Here is a 27,514-nt window from a genome sequence, read left to right as displayed (position 1 = left end):
CCAGGGCCTCTCCACCCTCACAGGGAGCAATTCCTTCCCAATATCCCATCTGTCCCTGCCCTGTGGCAGTGGGAAGCCATTCCCTGTGTCCTGTCCCTCCATTCCTTGTCCCCAGTCCCTCTCCAGCTCTCCCGGAGCCCCTTTAGGCCCTGGAAGGGGCTCTGAGGTGTCCCTGGAGCCTTCTCCTCTTCAGGTGAGCACTTCCAGCTCTCCTAGCCTGGCTCCAGAGCCTTGGAGCATCTCCCTGCCCACCTCTCTAGATGTGCTCCACACAGTCCCCGTTTTTCTTGTGCTGGCTCCCACAGAGTCACCCTTTAACCCTTTAAACAAAAAAAACCCCACAACTTTTCCCAAAACGATTCCGCTGACACACAGCTTTTCTCCCTAAGACATGTTATTTGCTGCCTGTTGCTCTGAGGGGCAGGGGGTACAGTTTTGGGGCTGTTTCCGGAGGGCTTTGGGGCTGTTTCTGGGGGGTTTGTGGCTGTTTCCGGGGTTTTGGGTCTGCCTCCAGGGTTTTGGGGTCTGTTTACAGGGGTTTTGGGAACTGTTTCCTGGGTTTGGAGGTTGTTTACAGGGGTTTTGTGGCTGTTTCCGGAGCTTTGGGGAGGGTGTTTCCACTGTTTTCATCCCCTGAGGGCGGCGCGGGGCGGGCCGGTTGCTATGGCCGCGGTGTCCCTTAGCAACGGGCCGCGCGCACGCGCCGCGCGGGGCACGCCGGGAGCGCCGGGCCGGGGCCGGGCGGGTCCCGCCGAGATCCCGGTTCGAGCCCCGGTCCCGGCCCGGCCCCGCCGCGATGAACGAGGCGGTGTCGCGGCAAACGCGGGAGACTCTGGGGCAGGTGATCCGCAAGCCGCCGCTCACCGACGCGCTGCTGAGCAAGCCGCCCTTCCGATACCTGCACGACCTCATCTCCGAGGTGGGTGGGTGTGAGTGGGGTCCCCCCCGGGCCGGGCGGCACTGCGGGGGATGCCCGGAGCGTTGTGTAAATCACTGGGGTTTTGGGGCGCTGGGTGGGTTCGGGGGGTTTGGAGTGGGAAAGTAGTAGGAAAAGGGAGTCACGCTTGCAGAGGCGTGCGTGGGGTTTTTGGGAAGGAATTGCTCCCTGTGAGGGTGGCGAGGCCCTGGCACAGGGTGCCCAGAGAAGCCGTGGCCGCCCCTGGATCCATTGAAGTGTCCAAGGCCAGGCTGGACATTGGGGCTTGGAGCAGTGTGGGATAGTGAAACATCCGAGAACCACACAATCATTGGGGTTGGAAAAGCCTCCCCCCGCCCCGAGATCGCGGAGTCCAGCCTGTGTCCGATGCCCACCTTGGCACCGCCCCGTAGCTCTGAGTGCCGCGTCCAGGCGTTCCTTGGGCACCTCCAGGGATGGAGACTCCTCTTCAATGCCTGAGCGCCCTTTCCGTGAAGGATACATTTACTGTTGCCCCACAGGATTTATTGAACATAGGCTTGAAGTGTTTTTAACTTACTCTATTTCTTCTGGTTTTTAGGTGATTAGGGTGACAGGTTTTCTGAAAGGACTTTACACGGATTTCGAGTTGAAGTCAGATAACGTCAAGGTGGGCATGGGACCTCATTACTTATTTAGCTCTCAGTGTTTGCAACTTGCCAGAAGGTTCTTTTGGTCTTTTCTTTGTTCAGCATCAAGGACCTGTTGTTATTTTTGTGGGGAAGTTGTAAAAGTTCCTGCCTGTGGGTTATATTGTGCATTCCATGGGGTGAACACCTGTAAATTTGTGCACAGATGGGTTTTAAAAAGTCTTGTGGTCTCTCGGCAGAATATGTGGCCCTAAATATAAAGCTTTATATGTTTGAGTACACGTACAAATACATATAAATATGGTATATAAATATATACATTAAATATCCTTGTTTAATATCCCAGGATTCACCTGTCTAGGATTTGCATTCCCCAGTAGCTTTATTGCAGTATAAAACTGGCTGATTGCTGAAAGAGAATGTTAATATTATTACTGAAAACTCTTTATCTTAAGTCCAAGGGTGACTTTGCTCTCTATTTGCTCCTTTCCCCTGATTTTTGACTGCGCTGATGCTGATTTCTTCAACTCCCAGCCTGATTTGGGAGCTTTGGTTGCTGATTCCTGGCAAACAAAGCAGTGTTTGTGTGTTGCCACTTAAGCAGCTGATCCCGTGGAGTTTGTTTAACATAGCAACTGAAGTGTGAGCTATGGGAGCCTGACTACTCATCCCTCCAGCCAGTTCTTGCATGTTTTAGTCACTGATTAATGTATGTTTATTTCTGTGACTGCTCCTGCTGCTGTCAGGATAACTAAAACGGAGTAATTTATAACTGAATTGTTGGGCTTTTTTGATAGTGTCCTTGTTGACCCGAAAAGCAGATTTCCTAGCAGCTCCTGAGCAGGTCTTTGTTGCATCTACGTGCTGCTATCTCTCTGAGAATTCATTTCACAAATTTCTTTCACAGCCCATGGGGTTTTCCAGAGCTCAGGCAGAAGGAGATCAAAATCCTGGAGTGTGGGGGAAAGTGTCTCAGCCTTGAGTTCCTCTTCCCAAAACTGATCAGGAGGAAGACTTGGCTGGATCCTTACTGTGATCTCTCTTAGAGTTGTAGAAGATCAGGACAATAATTTTTATCTGAGTAATCAATGGGAGAGAACTGTAAGGAGGACTGAAATCGCGAAGATTCCGTAATTGTGAGGACTTCTGTGAAATTTCACTTGGCTTTACTTTGTTTATTTGGTCTTTTAGTTTTTACTTCTGATTTTACATAATCACTGGAAGACATGATCTCTGTTGAAAGGCAGTTGGGGCAGGTTGTTTGTAAAGTATAATTAGGGAACTAAAACACTATCATATCAAATATGATAATGGTGGAGATTAAAGTTTCTCTTAACTGCTCTTTTACCAGGATAAGGATTCCAAAATCAACTTCCTTCAGAAGGCCATCGATGCTGTTGTGATGGTGACAGGAGAGCCACTGTCAGTGAAACCAGCACGAGTTGTGGCTGGACATGAGCCTGAGAAAACCAATGAATTCCTTCAGGCAATTGGGAAGTGTTGCTTAAATAAGGTAGGACAGAATGAGACAGATTTTATGCACACAGGGAACGGGGCAGGAGGAGAGGGAATGGCCTCAAGCTGTGCCAGGGGAAGTTCAGGTTGGACATCTGCAGGAATTTCTCCATAGAAAGGGTGGTCAGGCCTTGGAAGAGGCCACCCAGGAGGGTTTGGAGTCCCCATCCCTGGAGATGTCCATAGAACACCTGAATGTGGCACTTAATGCTCTGGGCTGGTGACAAAGTGGGGATCAGTCACAGGTTGGACTCAATGACCTTGGAGGTCTTGTCCAACCCAAATGATTCTGTGCCTTAATTACCCCTCTGCTGTCATTAATGGCACAGTAGAAACACTTTGTCACCCCTTAGTAACAGCGGATGGAGAGTTCATGATCTTTAGCCAGAGTTTGAGCTAGCTTCCCACACAAATGCATTCTGAATATTGAGGATTTTAATGCTCGCTGTTGTTCACTTTATTTGTTTGTCTTTTAATAACTTCTATTAGATTTGAAGCACAAAATGAAGCTTCGTAATCTTTAAAATTTTGGGCTACAGACACAGTAATTATACAACCAGTTGCTCACCTTTGACTTTATCTCCTTTCAGTCAAATCTCTTAGTTGTGGAATGAAGGTAATTTTTCCACTGTGCTTTTTTGATTATGGAAATACAATAACAGACAAAATTGATAACTGGTTGAAAACAACTGCAAGGGCTGTTCTTACACAGAATGATTGCATTCTTTCACTGAATTATTATGTTTTTACAGTGAGTTGTTGCATTCTTAAAATACTAACTACTACATTAATTATTTAATGAAACAATTTACTCATTTCAGTGTTTTTCCTGTTCCTTGCAGCTGTCCAGTGATGCTGCTGTAAAAAGGGTCTTGGCTGGGGAAAAAGCTGATGTTACAGGGAAACCTCCACCCTCTAAACCTCGAGACAAAGAAAGCAGAGAGCTGAAAGCAGGAGAACAAAAAAGCCATAGGGATAAAGAGGTAGCATTTGCATTTTTTGGGGGTGGGTGCTGGTGTACCATGATTTAGTTGCTTGGGGTTTTTTTAGCATTTTTGTGTTTGGAGAGTCACTGTGTGTTGGAGTTGATTTTTGGTGTTTGCTTTCTTTTTAGAGCAGGAGAGACACTGAAATCAAAGACAGAAGCTCCAGCAGAGACAGAAAACTCAAAGGAGATTTGAAAGAGAGCAGAGAAAGAGAAAAGGAGAGGGATAAACAGAAGAATAATGAAGAGAGGCACAAAGAACCTGAAAGAGACACCTCGAAGGAAGGAGAAAAAAAAGAGAGGGAAAGAAGCAAAAGCAGAGTGACCAAGCAAGGAAGAGAAACAGAAAAAACCAAAGGAAAAGGAGACCCAGAGCGAGGAGATGACCTCAGGCATGATAAAGGACAGGAAAGAGAAAGAAGACATGAAGGAGGAAGAGAAAAGGACAGGCTGAAAGGAAGGGACAAAGATAAGGGCAGGGACAGAGAAGGAGAGAAAGACAGAGAGAGAGGAAGAGATCGGGGCAGAGAAAAAGATGGGGAGCATTTCAGGGAACATGGAAAGGAGAAAGCAGAGAAAAAGGTAATTGAAATATTATTTTGGGGAAGAACTCTCCCCACGCTGTGGTTGGGACTGTGTTCGTTCCAGTGCTCTTCCTTGATTGTATTCCTGCTCATTCAGCAGAAAGGGACCTTGTTCCAGCAGGAAGGGACCTTGTTCCAAATCCTTGCTATGGACTGGGACACCTTCCACTATCTCAGGTTGCTCCAAGCCCCATCCATCCTGGCCTTGGACACTTCCAGGGATCCAGGGGCAGACACAGCTTCTCTGGGCATCCTGTGCCAGGGTCTCTCCACCCTCACAGGGAACAATTCCTTCCCAATATTCCAGGTAACCCTGCCCTCTGGAAATGGGAAAGTCATTGCTTGTGTCCTGTCACTCCGGGCCCTTATCCAAGTCCCTCTCCATCTTTCTTGTTGGCTCTCTTCAGGTGCTGGAGGGCCTTCTCAGAGTTGGAGCTGAATGGTCTCTAAGGTCCCTTCCAACCCAAACCAGTCTGGGATTCCCGGATATTCTAAGGATTTTAAGTCCTGAACTCCCTTGAGAGCCACCTTTTCATTGCTTTTCATTTTGTTATTCTTCTATTTTCTCCCCCTCTAAATATTTCCTATTCTGCCATTCTGTTCTGTTGTTAGAAATTCAGGATTGATGGGCACCAAAATGCTTCTCTTGAATCTAAACCAGTTCATTTCTTTCCAGCCCTCAGATCCCGAAGAATCCGCACTTAGAAAACCACAGAGGCCAACTAAAGACAGCAAGTGCCAGCCAGACACTGAGGTCAGTAGTGGAGGAGGCAGGAATATTCAAAGTGTTGCATTTTGATTTGGGAATTTGCTCAAAAACAATGTAGGGTTGAAAGGTAGGTAAATTGCAAGTTTTAGGGCTGGGAAGTACATGAAACAGATGCTTCCCTGGGTTTTTTTGGTTGTTTATTTATTAGAAATTTCTCTGAGCTTCGAGCAAAAAAAATAAAAGTTTGTTGATTTATTTCATTTTGCAGATTTTATTTCAGCATATTCATATTTTGGACATTTCTTAGGATCACAGACTGGTTTGGGTTGGGAGGAACTTTAGAGGTCATCTCTTCCAACCCCCTGCCATGAGTTTTCTTTATTCCTCAGAATCTTTCCTGGAAAGCTGATAGGGGTTTTGTATTTATTTTTGAATTTTAGCAGAAGTTACTGTTTTGGAAAGAAAATGAGTCCATTGTTGTATGAGGGTCCACGTGTTGCAGCTGGAAGAGCAGCTCAGTGCCTCTGCACAGAAGCTGCTGCTTGTGACACACTGTTGTGCCTCCATCTGCTGCTTCCCAATGACCCGAGGCAATTTGGGGAATTATAGAGCCACGTGGCCAAATGTTTAAAGAGGGGAGACTTCAGTAAATGAACCTAGAGCAGCACAAGCTGCGGAAAAACCAGGCAGGATCCCAGGTCGAGCAGGAGTCTCTGGGCCCACTGACATGATCGTGTCTTCCCCGTGAGATGACAAATTTATGGTTCTCCTTGACTCCAGTCCAACCAAACTCTGTATGTTATTGGCACTGGGAGGGAGAGCTTATAAAAGGGGTTTTTTGGGAGTTTTTTTGTAGCCTCCAGCCAATATTCATGGCCAAGTCAAACTTCCTGCAAATTTGGTCTCTAATGGAAATTCTGAGCCTCATCCCAAACTCTCGTCGTGCTCTTGGGCACCACAATAATGTAGTGGGGCAGTAAAGTTTCATTTCCCCTCCTAAGTGCTTTTGGGAGAGATTCCAAAGCTTTGGAATTATTACCTGAAATCCAAATGACATTCCTGCCTCTGCCTGCTTGCGTAACAGTGGAGGCTGCTCACTTCTGAGGTGATGAAAACACAAACTTCAGAGCAGAGCATGGCAAATGTCATCATTTTAAAGCTGTGGAAGGGAGAGATGACATGAAAACGTACCCAGTGAATTTTGAGAGCTGAGATAGTTGCACAAAGTGATTTAGAGGGAATTTCAGCAGGAGTTCATTGGAAATTGCACCTCCTGGATTGGGGTTGATCTTCTGATCCTCCAGGAGTTTCCCAACCTTTATTTCCAGGGATTTACCCCAATTTAACCAGTGGTTCCACATGAGTCATGTGGCTGGGAAACAAATGTATTCAAAAGAAGGCAAACAACTTTCTGTGCACGTGAAGGATATTGAATCATATTTTGTGGTCTCTGCTGCAGAATTAATAAATCTTCAGCATATCTCTTTAGCTTTTTAGATGTATCTTTTCTATAGATAGTTACAGAACATATATATTCACTATAATAGAAGTGAAACAGTTTGAGGCAGTACCCAACAAGTCAGCCACTGTTTTTTTTCCCCTCAGGATTAACGTCTTTAACTTTTTACTGCATTTACTTTAGAGAACAGATCAATTTAGATTTTTTTTTTTTTTTTTTAATATTCTACACATACAGCAAAGCTGTCACTTTTAGTCCCTGGCTTTGCTTAATGAGATTTTCTCTATTCATGCAAAGCTCAGTTTTTCTTGCTGCTAATTATCAACCCCAGCTTTCTAATCTACTTAAGGCTGACTCCTTTTTGTAATTTAAATGTATTTTTCTGTTGCTAAAGAAACTATTTGTGTTACCCAGTGTGCAGTAGTCATCACATGGGTATCCATAATTTTCTGGAGCTAGAAGAAAGCAGGAATAAGTAGGAATTAAGAGACATTTGGCTACCACATGGCAATCAGAAGCTGCCTCAAGGCTGGCTCTTGCATCCCACAGTTTGGGATCAGGGTTGAGTTGTGTTCTGTTCGCTCTCAGTCCATCTCAGGGAAAAATCAGATTTAAAATGGCCTTTTGAACCTTCTAAATAATGAAGATCATTATTATTTAGACTTGACAAGAGGTGGGGGAGGTCACAGAGCATCTGGTGCTGGAAGTGGCTGCAGAACAGGTAAATCATTTCCCCCTGAGGCCAAACACCTTGGAAAAGTCTCTTCCATGTTTCCCATGGCAGCTGGAGCTCTTGGCTAAAACTTTCTGTAATATCCTGTCACTTCTGGCTACTTGCAGAATGGGTTTGATTTTTGCCCTGCAAGCTCTGTTGCTCTGGAAGTGGTCACTTGAAGCAGCCTCTAAGTCCTACCTAATGAACTTCTGTTCCTTTTGGAACTTATTTAGGTTATGTAATGAAACTGGAATTAAAAAAAAAAAAAATAAAAGGACAGCAGAGAGAATCATTCCGTGGAAGTCTGCAGGACGTGGCTCAAATATTTCTGTTCTGGAGCTGGAATGTCCCTCTCTCTTTGGTGTCACTACATCAGAAAATCCTGCATTTAAACTGCTTTAAAAACAGAGATTTCTCTCATCTCTTTGTGTTTGAGAAGTTTTAATTTGCAGAATCCAATACCAGTAGAACATCATCTTGTGAGACTTTAGATGAGGAAAAGATAATTGGTGGGTATTTTCCTAATAAGTTTTATCAGCACAGCACTCAAATTGGCCTTAGCAAGAGGAGATCTTTCCTTGTATGTGGTTTTATTTAAATAAAATTATACCTGCACATTTTATATTGTAGAGATGGAAATATACCTCCTGGCACTGTGGATTTAATTAGAAGAAAAGTACTGTGGAGGGTTGATGGAATGAAATTGCTGTTCACAGACTTAATTCTTACTTATTATTAGAGAACCATCAGTAGAGCTGATGAATTAGAGGGGGAAGTCACAGTGGCTTATTTTATAATGAGCTCTGAAACACCAACAAGCATTTTCTTCTGTCTTGAAGTGAAATTCGGCCTCTTTAAAGGTTAATAATGAGGACAAAGCAGCAGCCTGGATGGTTTGCAGAAGGCTCTGGATCGTCTCCATGTGGAAACATAATTACCCAGGACTGGGAAGCGTGCATGCATCCATCAAGGATTCCACTGTAATGTGTTTTTTCCAGGATGGTGTGAGATGAAGTGCAAGATTTCCCTTTAATGGCTCCAGTGGCTGCTTTTCAAAGTCTTGAAGGGGAGTAACCTCTTTTATCTCCCTTTGGAAAGCCCCTCAATCATAAATATCGGGGGCTTTCTGTTTTTGTGTGCTGCCACAGTGAGTCAACGTCAGCTTTCACCCTGTACCTGCTGCCAGGCTGCACATGTGGCTCCACAAAATTTCTGTTTGTAGCCACATAAATAAATGACCCAATCCCCTCTTGCAGCAGCCTCAGCACCTATTCCCAGCTCCCTCCCCACCTGTGCTAATAATGACCTCACCCAGAGCACTGCTGGGGCTGGAGTGTGCCAGATGTGCTCCTGATGGCGTAGGAGCTTTCTTTTCCCTCCTTCCGTAGTGTTGGGCTTGTGGAGGTAATTAGGAAGAATTAAAATTAAGATGAACCACTTGAAGATTGGAATCCTGTCTGTTTTTCCTTGGAACACACCAGAATTTCCTAAAGAGGAAAAACACTTCCTTCTGCTGGAAGGTGTCCCTGCCCAGCGCAGGAGGTGGAAGGGAATGAGCTTTAAGCTTTAACGTCCCTTCTACTCAAACCATTCTTTGATGGCATAAAAATGGCAGAATTTGTGATTCTCAGGTTATCAGTATGGACATTGGAGGTCTTTTCCAACCTTAATGATGATCAGCAGGGCTGACACATAATCTTGGATGAAAACTGCAAGACAAAAATCACATAAGGAAGGAGATCCCGGGAGGTGCTAAACACATTTTAGGATTTTGGATAACAGGCAGGATTTTTATCCAGGGAAGTTGCCATTTCAGTAATGGACTGTGCAAGCCTGGTAGCACGAATTTTTAAATCCTTGCTTCTGTTTTGGAATGAAATCTAAAAGAATTTGCAGCAGGTTGAAGAGAAGCTCTGTATCTGATGCAGCTGAAACACAGAGGTGATTGTAGGACTCTTCCTCCTTTTTATAACCTTTTTATTCCATGAGGTTGGATACTCTTCGTTCTCATTTGGAAGTTGTTTTTCCATCAAATAAGTTCTTGGGAAAGAAAACAGCTGGCACTTATCCAGGAAAAAAATATCCACAGGCTTTGAGGGAAATAAATTCAGCCTAAATGTGTAGATCAGTTCTTGGGTCAATATTTGCTCTGTATAATACTTAGAAAAGCAACACAAGGAAGTAAATTTTAGATATAATTATATAATTTTAAAATCTACTGTTATATAATTTTTGGCCTTTTTTTTTGTTTTATTTTGGTCATTTTTTTTCCAGAATGAAACTCCTGCAAGGATATCAAAGCAGCCTTCAGCAAAAGGATCAAGGCATCACTCCAAGCCTGTAGGAGAAGGTAACCACAGGGAGGATATTGTTATTTCTGACAAATGTGCTGGAGGGTTATGGAGCAGGAATAGCAGAAATACTTAAATATCCCTGTTTATTATTGTCAGGGTTTGGTTTGTACTCCCAGCCTGCGTTTGTGAATCCAAGAAGCAATCTTCCTGCATGGTTTTGGGATACAGGAAGCGAGATTCAGTTCAGTTTGCTCTCGCTCCCTGTGCACAGTTGGAGATACAAATTCAGCCTGGTTTTGGTAATTTCTGTGTAATTACTCTCTGAATGAGCATTTGGACTTGTCTGCAACTATTTCTGACATTTAACATTTGTTAAGTGTTTACAGCAGAGTGAAGTGAGGGCTTGAGCCTTGAAATGATTTTTATTGGGTTTAATAGGCAGTTGGGCCAGGCTTTCCAAATAAACTATTTCTCTGTGGAGGTGCTTCCTTGCAATTATGTCACCAACTTTTGTAGTTCAGTCTTTAAATATTGTATTTACACACTGACTGGAAAGTGGATTATCTTCAGAATATCCCAAATATTGCACATCAGGAAGAAAGGAATCTTAGCCTAGCACTGCCATCCCTTTGTGTAGGAAACCAAGAGGAAGAGCCTGGAGAAACTCCTGGGTAAGGAATACAAGTGGCTAATATCCAGAGCTCAGACAACAGCAGTAGAACTGCAATCTCTGTCTGTATTTCAGTGCCTTTCCACCTCCTCTTATTTCAGTGATTGTTCCTAGTTTCCTTTCAGAGCTTTGTGCCCCTGGTATTTTAATTCTAAAGAAGAAGTCACGGTACATAAATCACTTTAATGTCTCTGTTCAGAAGATTCAGTGACACATGTGAATTGATGCCTGTTAGAAAGAGCCAGTTCTGGTTAAAACTTGGTGCTGTTTAGACCAATGAAGATCTTCATACACTTCATTTGCCAATCTCATTATTAATAATTTGTATAAAGAGATCATGCTTTGCTGGGTGTCTTCCCAAGAACCCACTTTTTTTTTTTTTATTATTTCTGGTTTAGGTTTCTGTGTGTCTGAGGCAAAATACTGGAGTTAAATCAGTCTTGCCTTCAGGATAGTGAATATCCCTGTTTGGGCACCGTAAATACCTTGGAAAAACCCTGGCACTTGGGATCTGAATGTGTGTTAATTTAGGAGCCTCATTCAAGTCGGTGCTAGAAAATTGAAATTTTTATGTCACATCTCCTGTGCTGTGAAGTCTGAATAATTTGGCAGCTGAAAAAATCCCCTGTCTGGATTCCATTAAAACTGCAGCCTTATTTTACTACTCAGTGATCCTTAGCTGATCCTATAACTTCTTTTATTTCCCAAGATTTCGATATTTGTTTTACATGACACTAAACTGCAAGGACCAGACACACCCAATTTATGGGACTGTCCCTTTAAAACCAGAATCCAGTTTTCCTGATAAGTTTAATACAGGGAATGACTTTAGGGTGAATATTTTAAAATACTCCTCTTTCCCTGATGCAGCATGTAAATTTTAGTTTACCAGAGCCAGGAATATTTTGGGGCATTACCCATCTTTTTTTTTCTGACACAGTGGGACTGCCATAGGTGAATAATCCAGAGGGTGAGGAAACTTTCTGGAGCTGTGTTGATGCATGTTGCACACCAGTGATGATGATCAGAGCTTTCTATTTTATCTTCTATTAACTGGAAATAAATTAATGTACAACAGGAGGGAATGTCTCTTCTCCATGGGCAGATAAATGATAGAGGTTTATACTGAATATTTCAGCTTTCAGGAGTCCAGTCAGCACTCATTTAAAAAGTTTTTGTGCACCTTGAATGTGATTTATTGACACTGAAGAGGGTTTATTAAACTAGGGTAGCCCTTAAAGCAATCCTAGCAGGTATTTAGCATGGCTTTTTATTTTGAATTTTTATTGGCTCTTGGGTTTCATTTGACTATAAACTGGTTTGTTACAGGAGCTATGGACACGAGGAGTGTGGCAGATGGGATTTCAGAGGATGGTGCTGCTGAGCTGCAGGAGAAAAATGAACCAGGCCTTGCAGAAAAACAGAAAGGTAGGGAGAGTTAAAGTGTGACTGCCATGGAAAGCCCAGCTGGAGTGTTTGGGTCAAATCCATGCAGCTAAATGATGTAAGGAGGGTGATTTACACTTAATCCAACTGCTGCTGTGTGTTTTAATCACATCTGATTCATATTTTGCCTTGAAAAAGGTCCAGCCCCAGATAAAGCAATTACTTTTATTTTCTTTTTCCTATTCTTCTGTTTTCCAAGAGGCAGATGCTGCACCTGTATCCTTTGGTGACTTGTTCTCTCTAAGAAGTGAATCTTTGCACGTTGCCTTTTTGTGCAACTATTTGGGAGTCTTGGTGTTTTGCATTTTACAGGATTCCAGAGGAAAATTCCATCCCTGCATTCTTACTTCTCGATTTCTCCTCCAAGCTGGATATAGCTCCCAAGACATGGATTTGTATCCAGCTACAACACACTTGGAGCCATGGAAGCAAAATGCAGGAAGAGGAGCTGAAATTGCAGCAAAAAGCTGCATTTTTGTTCCCTCCAGATCCACATGCTTGAGCTGATTGGGAGGATGGATCCATGGATGTGGGAGGTGTTTCCCAGCCCACCTTTGGCCTCCAGGGCCTCGTGGCTGTGGCAGCCTAATGAAATATGGATGGATGGCCAAGATATTTGTGTGACCTTCCCCAGCTGGGAGAACTTCCATGTGAATTCCCTTTCATTCCCTTGGAGCTGTCTTGTCCTTTGTAATGCATCTGGGATGGAAAATAAGTTTATGTTATATTTGGGATGGATGTAAGAGGAGTATCCCCAGGTTCATCATTGATTTGGATTGGATCCCCTGGTGGTGTGAGAACCAAATATTCCAAATCAGAAGAATAATGAAAGTTGGAACAGATCTCCAAAATTATCAAGTCCAACCTGTATCATCGAGCTCAACCATTATTTTATTGACTGATCTTGATTTTCAGCTTTATTCACCAAGGCACTGTAAACCCTTCATTTTTTACGTTCAGGATCTTTAAGATCCCAAATCCAAGCCATTCCATGTGCCCAGGATTATAAAACACTGTTTATTAGCTGAAAGAAACTGATTTTCCTGGATGTTTTAGAGCATTGTTTCTGTCTGCCTCAGTTACATTTTGTTGCAGAGCAATGAGGCTCTGTATTCCAGTTTTCCTGGCCCTGGGAGTAGTTCCCAGGTTCTGGATGTAATTCCTGTTGTGTGCTTTATGCCTAACTAACTTGATCAGATTTCAGGATAAGTGCAATCCTGAAAAATCAGTGTATTTGTCATTTACAGATTAATTTGCCAGAGACTCAGAAACATTCCAATGACAAAAGATCAGCATCGGACATAACTGAAAACTTCTAATGAAAAAAAGTGCTTTTTAATAAATCAAGCCCTTCTCTAATGCTTTTTGCCTTTTTTGTGATGTATTATAGAATTTTTAAACATAATTGGGCTGAGTTTAGATGCTTTGAGTAGACTTTACTCAAGGAATAGCCACCACCTCAACCAAGAATCCCAGTAGGGGAGGATAAGAGTTTAAGGGAAACAAAAGCATTGAGTGACATGATGTCATTTTCATAGAGGGAGGGATTTCACAATATTGAGAAACTTACAAAAATAAAGAAAATTTTCTGTTTTTTTCAATGCAGTGCTAAGATTCCAAATGCTGTCGTAAAAAATTACGTTTTCCTAGCCCAGCTAAACCCCAGTTTTATGTTGTTTTGTTTAATAGAAAGAGAAGCGGAGAACGTGGATCCTGAAAAGCCTGAAAATGGAGAAGCACCTCCTGATGTCCCACCTCAGCCTGCCCAAAGGTGTGTTTCCATCCTTTATTCTGTTCTTCATCCATAAACTGCTTCCATGGAGTGTTAGTAAAGTTCATGAGGAGAACATTGCATTTCCTCTGTGCATTCCATAGTGATGGTGTTATGGATATGGTGAACTTGGTTTTTATTTTGAATGTTTGATTTTTTGGGTTGTTTTTTTTTTGCTCAGCAAAGGCTTGTGTTGCTGTGTCACTTATGAAAATGTTTTTTCCCCATTCCCACTGTTATTCCAGACGGATTCCTCGTCCTGGTAGTGCGAGGCCGGCACCTCCGCGCGTGAAACATCAGGAGAGCACTGAGCTCCTAATCCCGGAAAGGTGAGGGATGAGGGAGATGCAGACTGGGTGTTCCTTGGAGCACACCCTCCCCAGCTCCTCTGGCATCACCAGTTTGGGGTGGTCACCTCATGGTGGGGACATGTGGAGCTCCCATCCCTGGGAGTGTCCAGGGAAGGCCTGGATGTTGTACTCCATGTGCTGTGGGTGGGGATTGCTTACAGGTTGGACTTGGAGAGCATTTCCAGCCTCAGTGATTCTGGGAATCTGTGACTTTCTGATGGCTTTTAGTTGAGTTTTGTTTATTCTTGATAGATCTCTCAGTATTTCCATTCATTCCCCTTTTCCTTGTGTCCCTGACAGGAGTGGCAGCGCTAAAACGGCCCCGAACGTGATCAGGGAGCAGCAGGTTTCTGATGAGGAGGATGAGCAGTTCGTGGTGGAGGCAGCAGTGCCCCTGCCAGAGCTGCCGAAGGTCTGTTCCTGCTGCATCTTACTGAACCTTTTTCCATGTTTTGTTTGGAATGTCCAGCCTGGAGGAGAGAAGGCTCCAGGGAGACCTCAGAGCCCCTTCCAGGGCCTAAAGGGGCTCCAGGAGAACTGGAGAGGGACTGGGGACAAGGCATGGGGGGACAGGACCCAGGGAATGGACAGAGGGTAGGGCTGGATGGAATATTGGGAAGGAATTCCTGGCTGGGCGGGAATTCCCAGAGAAGCTGTGGCTGCTCTTGGATCCCTGGCAGTGTCCAAGGCCAGGCTGGATGGGGCTTGGAGCAACCTGGGACAGTGGAATATGTCCCTGCCCATGGCAGGGGTTGGAATGGGATGGGCTTTAAGCTCCCTTCCCAACCAAACCATTCCATGATTTCCTGACTTGTTGAACTATCCTCCAGCTGAATATTTTTGAATAGTTCCATATGACAGCAATGCCAACATTTTGCAACTAAAGCTCTTTTCCTGCATGTGTAGGAGCCAGAAGTGGAGCTGGTTGAAGATCAAAAGCATGGTACGTTTGCTTTTATCTATGTTTATACAGATCTAGAATCAACCCCTGGGTTTAAACCAAATGCTGAACACTTAAAATGCTGAACAGAGCTGTTCAATCCCTCCTGAGGGAAGGGGTTTGCAACGTTTGCAGGAAAACCAACTTATTTACCCAGGCTTGTTTTCCTGTGCAGCTGGATTTACAGCTTTGTTAGGGACACATTTTCTATGCATACTCAATGTCAGCAGGATTTAAAATTCTGCATAAAGCTCATAAATTAACATTTCTTCAAGTGTCAGGTACAGCTTGTCAGCTCTGAGATACGAGGTTGGAGTTAAAGACAAGTTCTAGAAAAGCTTGGCAGAAAAGGGGTCAAATAACAAATACCTTATGTGTCAGTGTTTAAAATACAAAATAAAATTCTGTTTATGTTGCTCTAAAAATTGTCTGCATTAAAAAGCGAAACGGTTGGGTTTTATTTTATTGACTGGATGTTTGAAACTGTTTAGTGTCCATCAATGCTTAGAAAAATCACTGTTTTTCAACAGGTGGGCTGGTGAAAAGAATCCTAGAAACAAAGAAGGATTATGAGGCATCACAGAAATCATCACAGACCACAGACAGGGTGAGGTGGCATTGGCCTTCAAAGAACTAGGAGATTAAATGTTGTAATTGTGACCTTTTTCTTTGCTTTAAGTATGTTTTATTCCACTTATGATCAAGCTTTTCTCTGTCATGTCTTGTCTTGCTTAGGTGATTTTTTCCACAGTTGAGAAAGGGAGGGTAGGTTTTGTTTCTGCTAGGTTTTGTAGGGTTTTTTTGCTGTTTTGATCACTTAGAAAGTGTGTGAGAGGGGTCTAACAGTGATCAAAAACCAGAAGCAAGAGCTTGAGCTCCCCATATTTGAGTGTCTTCCTGTTACAACGGAGAGCTCTGGCTTTGTCTGCCTTGGGGAGCTCCTGGTATGAGAGGCAGCAAAGGCAGGACAGTGAGATGGACTCTGCTATCCCTCAGCCCCATGGAACGTTTCTAAATCCATTTTGATGTGCTGGGGAGAGGCATTGAGGCACTGCTGTGATAAAAGTCTCATAAAATTAGACAAGTATGTGATGTGTTGGGGAGGTGAATGCAATTCATGAGCTCTTATATCTTCCAGTCACATTTATTTTAATCTTAATTCAGTACTGTGATAGAAAACCGGATTTTTCTACCTGTATTCTTTTCAGGGATGGTCTGTAGTGTTTGAGACCAGCTGTTGACAGAGCTCTGTGAAATCAGTGGTGACTCTTGAAGACTCTTGAGGCGGATTCGTGTCTGCCTCTCTTGGCTTTCCTTTCTTTTCCAGCACGTTGGGAAAGTTGGGATGGCAGATCTGACTCTTGGGGGAATATCCTTCCCTCTGAAGTTTGGGAAGAAGGAAATTCCTTTCATGTATTGCAAGGGCTGTGGTTGATGAGCCCAGGTAGGGTTAGGTGGGATATTGGGAAGGAATTCTTCCCTGTGAGGGTGAGGGGGCCCTGGCACAGGGTGCCCAGAGCAGCTGTGGCTGCCCCTGGATCCCTGGCAGTGTCCAAGGCCAGGCTGGACAGGGCTTGGAGCAGCCTGGGACAGTGGAAAGTGTCCTTGCCCATTGGAAGGGGGTGGGACTGGATGGACTTTGATTCCTTCCAGCCCAAATTCCTCTGGGATGATTCTATAACTGAAGAAACCAAATCCTTCTAAAATGAGGAATACACCTTTAGAATGCTGTCCATAATCTGTTAGGAGTGGTTTTAGCTTTCCCCAGCTTGCTGAGTTGCATCCATTTGTTAGAAATTTGCTTCTTGTGGTCCCTGTGGTCGCTGAAACACCTGTGGCTGCTTGGCATGAGGTTATCCAATGGGAAAATTTGCTTGCTTGCTGAAATTCTGCCTTTAGAGAATTGTTTGGAGACAAAGAAGGGTTCCAGGTTGATTCTGCTGTTTCTGCAGCAGCTCCAAAGCTCATTCCTGAGCTGGCACTTGAGCCCAAGCCATGCAGCTGTTCCCGTTCCCGGGTTTATAACTAGATGGTGCTGTTGGATCATCAGTTCCCAGGCTCAGTTTGGGAAGAGCATTAGGAATTCATTAATGCTGTCTCTCAGCACTCCCTCACTGTGGGCTGCCCTGCTTGGTGTGGTGTGTCCTGTCCAGCGCTGGGCATGGAACAGCATAATGGGTGAGGATTCACACAATCACATGGATTTCAAGCTCAGGAAGCTTCCTCTGGTGTCTGTGCTAAATTTTCTGGTTGGCTTTTTTCCCTGACTGAGAGTAACAAACTAAGCCAGTCCCTTTTTAACCCCTTAAATATTTTTAAATGGCCTATTGTGACCCTCTACAATCACCACTGAGTCCCATGGCTGGTTTTCAGCCCCTGAAACATTCACTCAGTGCTTGTTTGGCTTTTGTTGCACTTTTGAAACTCTGCTCTGCATTAGCAGTGCCGAGAATAGACAACTAATTCTGGAAAAAAACCTGCTGACTTCCTAGTCCATCACGTGGAAACCTGCCCAAGCTCCTGGAACACCATGGGATCGCCTGTCCAAGCAGCTGGCTGCTACTGCAGGAGGTTCCTCTGCTGCTACTGCTTTTCAGATTATGGTGTGGAAGATCCAGAGAGGAGTCTAGTTATCCTGAAATTGTGATCCATAGAGGGGTCTAGTTCTGAAATTGTGATCCAGACAGGAGTGTGGTTCTCCTGAAGTCATGATCCAGAGAGGAGTATGGTTCTCCTGAAATTGTGATCCAGAGGGAAGTGTAATTTTCCTGAAATCATGATCCAGAGAGGATTCTAGTTTTCCTGAAATTGTGATCCAGAGAGAAGTGTGGTTCTCCTGAAATTGTGATCCACAGAGAAGTGTGATTTTTCTGGAATTGTGATCCAGACAGGAGTGTGGTTTTCCTGAAATTGTGATCCAGACAGGTGTGATTTCCTGACAGCAGAGTTGAATGGAAAAGATGATTAAAAATGCTTGGAGTATGTGACAGGCACTTGACAGTTCAGAAAACAAGAGCTAGGAACACGATTGAATCCTGGGAAATGATTTTAGAGAATGGAGTTGCTGTGACAGTAAAAGTAAAAAAAACCCAAATTTCTCAATGTGGCCTTGCCTCTGGGAATGCTTCTGTCTATTTAATTTGTTTTCCATCAAATTCTCCAGGAGAAATATCTTCTGCATCAGGATACAACTGTATTCCAAACTGTGTTGTGCATCACAGAGTAAAATTAAGGGTGCTGCCATATTTTTGGAGTAAGGTATCCAAAAATCCAGGGAATACTTGACAGAAAACTTGCTTTGGGAAATTCCATCTTCCCTCTATCACTAGAATGTTGATCTTCCCTCACTTGATTAAACTATTCAATTCATTCAAAAGAAATGAAATATTTTCCCACTTCTATTCATTAGTCTTTAAAGCCTTGATCTTCTGCCAGTTGGGAAAATGAAGAGGAGAAAAAATAGCAGGCTGAGTGCTGGAACTTTTGGTTAATACATTATTAACTCCAGTATTCAGAAAAAAATAAAAAAATCAATGGATCTACCTGATTTATTGGGGATTAATCAACCAGAAATGAGGTGAAGTTGGTGGATTAATACTTAATCCAAATGTAACACTGGTGCCCTCTCAGGGATGTTTCACACCTTCCAGCTGCTGATAGCTGGGGAACATTTATTTATGTTAAAAACATTCCTCCAAAACCCTTTCTGTGCTGCGTTTCCCAAACATGCATTTGCTTTTTAAGGAGTTTTAATAAAGGAAAAGAAGGGAGAAGGAAAGAAAACTGGGACTTTCATCATCTAGGTTTTGCATGTGCAGAAACTTAAAATAATATACACAATTTTGAGGTCAAACAAAGAGGTCATTCTGGAAATACACAAGATTTTTACTGCCTTGATTAGCTGTGTTCAGCCTAACAAATTCCTAAAAAAACTTCCTAAATGTATTTGTTTAGAATCTAAGCCTCTAATGTTAACCAGAGAAAGAAACAGATGTTCCATTTTGTATTCCACTTCATTTATTTGACGTGTGGAAAAACGTAGGCAGGTTATTAAATAGCTGAAGCAAGTGGGATAACAGAATTCCCATCTTTGCACTACCAAAAGGGCTTCAGAAAAGCAGCAGCTTGGAGGCTTCTGGGAGGAACAAGTGGTATTGAATAGCTCAGCACCTGGGCAATATTAACTTGAATTACCAGTGTGTGGTACATTATGCATTTCAGAGCTCAGGACAGATCTAATCAATGCTGATTCTGTTTGTTTGAAGAGCTGCAGGTCATTGATTTTTACATTAAAAATCACATTTTTACATTACAGCTCTGGCTGTGCCCTCCAGTCTGTGCAATTAATGTGCTGTGTTAAGCAGCTGGAGTCAGAAATCCCTTCATTCAGGTGTTTGGAGGAGGCTCATCATTCCCACCACAGCATCCTGCCAGCTTGATGTGTCCTCAGGAATGCTGACAAGGAAATGGAGAAGTCACCTATGGAAGGGTTTTCACCTCTGTGACATCTCTGTTGATGGTGAGGTGACGCTAATTCAGTGGGAAATCTCTGGTGCAAGCACACAGTTCCTCAAAAACAGGATTTTTAACGCAGCAGCTGAGCAGCACAGGAGGTCAAATGGAAACAGTGTGTGCTCCAGGGTCCTTCCACTGCTCCCAGCTCTCAGGGACCAAAAATGTGTCCCCCAAGCAGTTGTGCTACGAGCTGTGAACAGAGGAACAGGGCCACTCTTGGGATAATCCTGGTGTCAGGGCTCTTTCGTGCCCCAGACCATGGAATTCCTGTCCTGTGGGTGCACTATAAATCCAAGTGAGACAGCAGATGGATCTGCGGACACAAGGGATGTGTAAAAGTGTTGAGGCAGCTGTGGTTGCCCCCTGAGAGAGGGTGCAGTGTGTAAAGGACACAGCACAGGGCCTGTCACATCTTTCAAGGTGCTGGGGCACAGCCTGGGGAGAGGGAAGTTGTTTAACACAAGGAGCAGGTTTATCTCCTTTTCACCAGGAAGGGGCTGCTCTTTCAGGAGGAAGAGGTTCTGGACACAGGGAGTGTGTGGAGAAAGGGAATGCTGGGCAGAGCTGGCACCAGTGTGGCATCATGGGTAAATTAATGGGCTCTGCTGTCACTAATTACAGCTGGAATCATCTCCTGGCTTGTCTGGAGCTGGAGCCCTGCTGCACTGGAGCCAGGCTGGGAGAGCTGGGACTGCTCACCTGGAGAGTGCTCCAGGGAGAAGAGGAGAAGGCTCCAGGGAGAGCTTAGAGCCCTTCCAGGGCCTAAAGGGGCTCCCGGAGAACTGGAGAGGGACTGGGGACAAGGGGTGAAGGGACATGGCTTCCCACTGCAGGAGGGCAGGGATGGATGGTATATTGGGAAGGAATTGTTCCCTGTGAGGGTGGGCAGGCCCTGGCACAGGGTGCCCAGAGAAGCTGTGGCTGCCCCTGGATCCCTGGAAGTGTCCAAGGCCAGGTTGGACACTGGGGCTTGGAGCAGCCTGGGACAGTGGGAGGTGTCCCTGCCCATGGCAGGGGTGGAATGGGATGGGCTTTGAGGTCCCTTCCAAGTCAGACCATTCCATGATTTTGCTTTGTGTGCTGAATATTGCCCCAAATAACAGCAGATTTTGGGAACTGACTTCTTGCCAGGAAAGCAGGATGGGTGTGTGGGCTGGGGTGGGTGAAAAGTCCAGCTCTTTCTGGAAGGATTGAATATGAACTGAAGGGAAAACCACCACCCTCCAAAAAAAAAAAAAAAAAGGAGAAAGGAGTTTGAAAAAGCACTCTTGAAAGAGCCATTCTTCTATTTTCTTGTGGAGCCTTCCAGCTCAGGAGCAGGTCAGACTGACTCTGGGAACTGCTCCTGATAAAGAACATTGTGTCTCCTAACTCCTTGCCCTGTGCCTGAACCCCATACCTGGCATCAGCAGAAAAAGCATCCTGTTCATTTGAAATGCTTTAACATTTACTGTTTCCCCCCTGGTTCTGTGAAAGAGTTTCTTATGGGGATCCCTGGTGGATAGTTACAATCTACTTAAAACACAGACTCTGTAAAAACCAGGAAAAGAAAACACCCTTTTATGATCAAAAAATATATTTTATACAATAAAAAAGCACCCCACCTTGTTGGTTTTGCACTGGATATATCCCAGTTACTTGTCCAAAATGAAGTTTCTGCCCTGTCCTGTAGAAAGAGGTAGGGGGAAATGGTGGAGCTCAATAAAACTGTGATTACTTGGGTCTGTTTTCCTATTGGGACATAATAATAGAGTTAAAAGGGGCTGTAGAAACTATTAAAATGCTTGATAGATGCTTGTACTAATTTGATTCATATTCAAAAAACCGTTAATGAAAAAAAAAGAAACAAAGGGGAAGGTATATAAAAGTTAGCAAATGCTGTTTCTTGAAATTCTGGTGGTTTCTGGAGCCTTGTTGATAATTTCCCCCTTCTTGATTAAAAAAGAAAATTCCTGCTTTCAGATTCCTCGGGTCCCTGCACCCAAGTCCACATTGTGTTCTGCTCACATTGAGGTAATGGGAAAAGCAGCCTTTTTTCCAGGAATCCAAAGTAAACATTTATCTTGGTGCCTTATGAAAAACACGAAGGAAAGGAAACGTGTTGGGCCTACAGAAGTGATCCAGCCTTTTATACAGGGGTAATTTATTGGTTCTGGGGCTGTTGTGAAAGGGGGGTTCGTTGAGGTGTAGGGCCTAATGAAAAAGCCTGGAACAATTCGGATTCTGGCATTTTTCTCCTGGCTGAAAATCTCCTGTTAGGAGTTTGTGCAGAGTGAGCAAAGGTGGCACTCGGGGCTCGTACCGCCCACGTCGCTGCCTGTAGGAAACCATCTGCCATCATTCCTGAGATTTTAACCCATAGCTGGAACTGTGCAGCTGGGAACAGGCACTGATGGGTTTCTCTCCCCTTAATTACGTCAAATCAGCGTGAGTTGGCAAAGCTTGAGAGTGTCACGGTGATAATTGTGAGCCTTGAGCTGCAGGATGTGGAATCGTGGCTGTCCCATCCCTGGAATGTCCAAGGGCAGCTTGGATGGGCTTGGAGCATCGTGGGGTGGTGGAAGATGTCCCTGCCCATGGCATGGCTTGGTACTGGATGGGCTTTGAGGTTCCTTCCCACCCAAACCGCTCTGGGATTCTGGGATCTTGGTAGCACAGGTGTTAATGAGACAAAGAAAGAATGGATGGTGATTTTTCTAACCTGTGGGATGAGGGACACAATGTGCCCCTTGAGCAGCCTTCAGGTTGGGAAATCCTTCTTGGGAGGAAGCTTTTCTTGGAGTTTTCTTGAAACGCGGGAGTTCTTACACCACTTCAATATCATATAAGTGTTTCAAAGACAATTATCAATTTCTGGGTTTTTTTTGTTTTAATTTTTAAACAAGTCTATTGATGAACCTGTATGAATAGTATTTGCTAGATTTTTATTTCAAATTGTATTTAATAGATTTTAGTGGTGTTATGTTTCAGTTCTTGCAATGCCAGTTGGCATTGATGATCTTAAAAGTGTTCTCCAACTGTGACAATCCTGTAATTCCATGACTGACTTTGGATGGGATAATGTTTTCTCCTTTTAATCTCACTTTTGAAGTATTCAACTGCACAAAGAACTGGAATTACAGGGACACTAGAATTAATTTTCAGTATCTACTAATACACTTTAAGTAACTGATTCATTAAAAATATTCCAAATTTTTTTGTTGTTTTTACTTGAGCTTTTCAAGCAGCTATGTATTTTAGCCTGGAATATTTCAAATTGTGAGCTGGACCTGAGTTTACAGAGCTATGTATTTATAGATCTGTATATAGATACATTCTGTATCTAAAGCATACAGTTCTGGTTTGCTTCTTTACTGAATTGTGGGATTTTCATTTCTGTTTTATTTTTTATTTTGATCTTGTAATTCCCTGTGGAGGGAAGTGTGGCCACTTGGTCTGTCTAGGTATCGGAGAGGTCATGCCAGCATTACAAGGATGAGAAATAGAATCACAGAATCCTTTTGGTTGGAAAAGATCTCCAACCCCTGGGGAACCCCACTGGTGACCAGTCCCAGCTGGATGTGGCTCCATTCCCCACCCCTCTCTGGGCCAGGCCATCAGCCAGTGTTTATCCCATGAAGAGTGCACTAATCCAAACCATGGACTGCTAGCTTTTCCAGCAGAATGCCTTGGGAAACATTCCAAAACTTGGCATTTGGAAAATAGAAATGAAGCAGGTTTTCACACACCAACCCTCAGATAATGGCTGAGTCTTCTCCCTTCTGAGAGTGCTATATGTGAAATAAATTCCGTATTTCTTGGCTGAGCCTTTGGATAATGGATGGCGGCGAGGAGAGTGGTAAGGATTTGGAGCACTTAGGAGAGGAAAAACAAGGGAATGGGATTTTTTTCCTGGGAAGCTGTTGGATCTGATACAACTGTGCTGATGGACTGGAGGTGCTTTTCTGCATTGTTCACTTCTGAGCCCCATGTGGAAAATCCCGTGCTGTGGATTGAGCTTTCCCTTCGGCTTTGGTGGAGCGCAGAGTAGGAAAAGGAGTGGGAAAAGAGTCAGGATAGAGAGAGAAGGGTTTGAAAAGCTGTGAGATTGCAGCTCTTCCATCCTAAAGGACAGCAAATGCATGGATGGCTCCAGGAAAGCTCTGACTCCTGTGGTTTGTGTGGTGTAATGGAACACCTGCTGCTGCGAGGGAGGCATGGCCTGAACAGGAGGGAATTTGGGGCCTTGTTGTTTTTAACAGCTCAGCCAGCACTCCTGAAGTGACTTTGGCAGTGAAGGGCACGGGTTCAGCAGCGTTTGTCACCTCAGCCCAGTTCCTAATTAAACCACTCAAACATGAACTCCCAGTGAAGTCAGAAATCCGGCGTTTTGCTGCTCCGCGTGTGTGGCAGAGCACGGGCAGCAGCCCCGAGCGAGGCTCAGCCTTCGGATCTTCGGCAAAGTGTTTTCCTCAAACACATCTCTCCGTGTCCCTGAGTCCTCCAGCCAGCCCAGGGCTGCTGAAATGTGCTTGGCAGGAGGCCCTGCAGCCTCCCAAAAGCCAGCTGAGCAAACAGCCCCCAGCTTGCACAGGAAGCCAGGCAGTTGGGAGGAGGGCAGGAGGGGACAGCGGGACCGATTCCCTGTCCCAGCACTGCCACCTCTGTGTTTAGCAGGAATTGTGCCTAGGAATTGGCTCAGCCTCTGGTTGCGGTGGCAGGGAAAGGCCTTTCTAGTTGTCCGGCATATAATAAACGACCGAAGTGGCTTTAAATGAACTCTACTTCAAGCTCTGTGTGTCTGGGTTTGGGAATTTGACCCTGCAGCAGTGTTGGAAAGAAAGAAGAAGGAGGTTGTTTTCTCTTCACTGGGGAGAAAATCCCAGTGGACTTTTCCTTAATGGCTTTGCTGGAATAAGATTATTCCAGTGTATTAGCAGTTGTGGCATCACTTTGCTCTTTTTTACAGCATCCTTCTGCTCCTGCTGGCTTTACTTCTGGAGCAAACTGAGTTTGACTTGCAGTGAGCTGGAGGCCTCAGGAGCTGCACCACAGAGACTCTGCTGGCTGCACATGAGGGAAGCAGCACAAGCCCAAATTCATTTGGAGTAGTGGAGTTTATGGAGGCCACACCTGCAGCCTGTATGGCTTAACAGCCGTGAACAGGAGTGCAAGGCAGGGAAAAAGCATGGGCTGTTTTAGCTCTGAAGTGCTCTTGTTAGGAGCAGCATCAGGAGTTGGAAACCCAGATATGGACAGTGGAGGGAGAGAAGCATCTTGAAGGGGCTGATGCAGAGAACTTGGAGAAGGCTGTGCCCTGGAGCTCCCACACAGCAGCAGAACTTGCTGCTGCTTTCAGAGCTTGCCCAGAAAGGTGTGGCTGCCCCTGGATCCCTGGAAGTGTCCCAGGCCAGGTTGGACACTGGGGCTTGGAGCAACCTGGGATAGTGGGAGGTGTCCCTGCCCATGGCAGGGATGGGATGAGCTCTAAGATCCCTCCCAACCCAAACCATTCTGTGATTCCACAATTCTTCTCTTCCATTTCGGACTGTCATAAACACTTCTCCAGCTACTTCCCAGTTTGCAGTCTCCAAACATCTTTCATTCAGCCTGCAGCAACAGTTTTCCCTAATGCTGATACTTTCCCTCTTCGTCCCTCTTGTTAGGAGAAGCCAGTTGTCTCAGAAGCATCCAGGAAGAGGGAGAGAGACTTGGTAGCCAAAGAAATTGAGAAGTTCCAGGTGTCCATTCAGACTGTGTGCCAGAATGCCTTCAGGCTGGGCAGGATCGTGGATTACATCCAGGAGGACATGGATGCCATGAGGAACGAGCTGCACACGTGGCGCCAGGAGAACAGGGAGCACGCGGAGGCTTTGCAGAGGGAGCAGAGGTGAGTGTGACCAGGGCCAGCTGGGGTTTTCTCTTGAGACGGATTTTAGGGGCCCTTAAAACTTACAAACAACATAAATATTGAACCCAGAGCAGGAGTGGATTCCTAAATCCCAGCCTGCTCTTTGTGCCATGGGTTTGTCGTGTTCTGGTGTCAATGACAGTGGTTGAAACAGCTTTGTTGGCCTTACCTGTCTCACCTCTGTGTCTGTACACTCCTCGAAAACAGAACATCCCTTCCAGCTGTGTGGGCTGTGATCTTAAACATGAGATAGGGATCAATATTTTTGGAGCCATATTCAGCTCAGAGAGACTTGCTGCTCCCTGAATCTGTGTACAGCAGCAGCAGCAGCAGCATGCGGGGATTCTTAGCTGAGTTCTCTGCTGGTACAATGTGTCACAAATCAGTGCAGTGAGGCACTTTTAGTCCTTCAGGGCAGGATTACAGAGCAACAGCCGTAGAGAAGACAGTGCTTCCCACATGTCCTGGGATTGGGAAGCTCATCCCTCTTTGCTTTGCTTCTGTGACAGAACACTTGCGGCATCCCAGTGAGCGAAGTCCCATGTGATTCCTAGTGACTTGGTGATTTCTGTGGTGGAAAGGAAGGGAAAACCAAAGGATTTGGAGATCTGAACTTTAGGTGGTGAGCCCTTGAGTGACTGGGTAATTCAGAATGACAGCAGGCTCCTGCAGACTGACATTTCCTGGCTATGCAGTGTTCCTGAAGATAAGCAAAATTATGGGAAACTATTATTAAAATGTAACTTGCGTTTATTAGTGTAGGATTTATGAAATTTCCTGCTAGTGTGGCATTGCCTGTCCTGGTCAGCAGCTCCTGATGGCTGCTTTTCTACATCATGGAATCATGGCATAGTTTGGGTTGGAGGGGACTTTAAAGCTCATCCAGTCCCACCCCCACCATGGGCAGGGACACCTTCCACTATCCCAGGGCGCTCCAAGCCCTGTCCAGCCCTGCCCTGAACGCTTCCAGGGATCCAGGGGCAGCCACAGCTTCTCTGTCCTTTGTTTCAGAGTTTAGCAGAAAAACCAGATGAGCCAAGTGATTTTTAATGTTGAATTATGGGTGATCTTCTCTGTACAATATTCCCCTCTCTCCATATTACTAGCTTTGTGCTTCTTATTCCAAACTTTCTTTCAGGAAGGGTGGGAACAACTTTAAGGCCAGGCTGGAGGGGGCTTGAAGCACCCTGGGGTAGGGGAAGGTGTCCCTGCCCAGGGCAGGGAGTGGGACTGGATGGGCTTCAAAGTCTCTTCCAGCCCAAACCATCCTGGGATTCTGTGATTCCATGAAATACTTTGCAGCCTGTCAGGTATTGAAATGTACTTTCTTGGAGGGTTAAATAACCTGAAGCAGCTTGAAAGTTTCCAACAACATCACGCTCCTTGTCTCTCTTCCAGCATCACAGACAGCGCTGTGGAACCACTAAAAGCTGACCTGGCTGAACTGGAGCAGCTGATTAAAGACCAGCAAGACAAGATCTGTGCTGTAAAAGCAAATATTTTAAGTAATGAAGAAAAAATCCAGAGGATGGTTCTTAGCATAAACTTGTCTTCAAGAAGGTGAAGAAGAGGGAAAAGAAATGAAAGAGCCTTGGGACTCACTGACTGACATTGCTACCAAAAAACCAAATCCCAAATAGCAGATATGCCTTGTTCAGGTATAAAATGTTTAGGGACCAGAACCCTAAAAATTATATTAAAAAACCCATTATTGCATTAATTTCTAGATGTTGATATTATGCAGGATAAAATTATATTCACTTGAAAGCTCGAGTTGCAGAGCTATTAAAAGAACTTGTTTGTTTAACTGTGAGCTGCTGTTTCTCACTTCCCTTTCCTTCCCTGGCCACTTCATCCTTCATCTCCTTCTCCATATCTCTCCTGAAATTCCCTCTGAACATGCTATCCTGATAAATGGGTATTAAAGAACTCCTTTCCCCCCTTAAATGTTCCAAACTCCTGCAGGTCAGAAGGTTCCTGAATCCTGTTCGGAGCTGTCAGGAATCTGATTAGGACCAAGTGAAAATGCAATTCGAGCATCACCACGTAAGGGAGCTGAAGTGTTTTATCTGCACAGGTGTTAATTCCATTTTTATTGCATATGTTCATTTGGAAAGGATTAATTT

At 44.6% G+C, this 27,514-nt stretch overlaps 1 protein-coding gene across 1 annotated transcript; it reads left to right on the top strand.

The window, feature by feature from the left end:
- Positions 1–719: 719 nt before the first annotated feature.
- TRAF3IP1 (TRAF3 interacting protein 1) lies at positions 720–27,297 on the top strand. The gene is made up of 15 exons (XM_066189356.1): positions 720–919; positions 1,497–1,565; positions 2,897–3,058; positions 3,903–4,043; positions 4,175–4,627; positions 5,306–5,383; positions 9,787–9,862; positions 11,806–11,904; positions 13,612–13,693; positions 13,939–14,022; positions 14,344–14,455; positions 14,950–14,986; positions 15,514–15,590; positions 25,144–25,367; positions 26,787–27,297. The coding sequence occupies exons 1-15, from the start codon at positions 797–799 to the stop codon at positions 26,950–26,952; spliced, it is 1,983 nt and encodes a 660-aa protein (XP_066045453.1). The 5' UTR covers positions 720–796; the 3' UTR covers positions 26,953–27,297.
- Positions 27,298–27,514: the final 217 nt, after the last annotated feature.

The sequence above is a fragment of the Chamaea fasciata genome, unplaced genomic scaffold (assembly GCF_029207755.1).
Source record: "Chamaea fasciata isolate MVZ Bird 193981 ecotype frontalis unplaced genomic scaffold, bChaFas1.0.hap1 SCAF_8, whole genome shotgun sequence".
In the NCBI taxonomy this organism is placed as follows: domain Eukaryota; kingdom Metazoa; phylum Chordata; class Aves; order Passeriformes; family Sylviidae; genus Chamaea; species Chamaea fasciata.
This window is presented reverse-complemented; position numbering and strand designations above follow the sequence as displayed.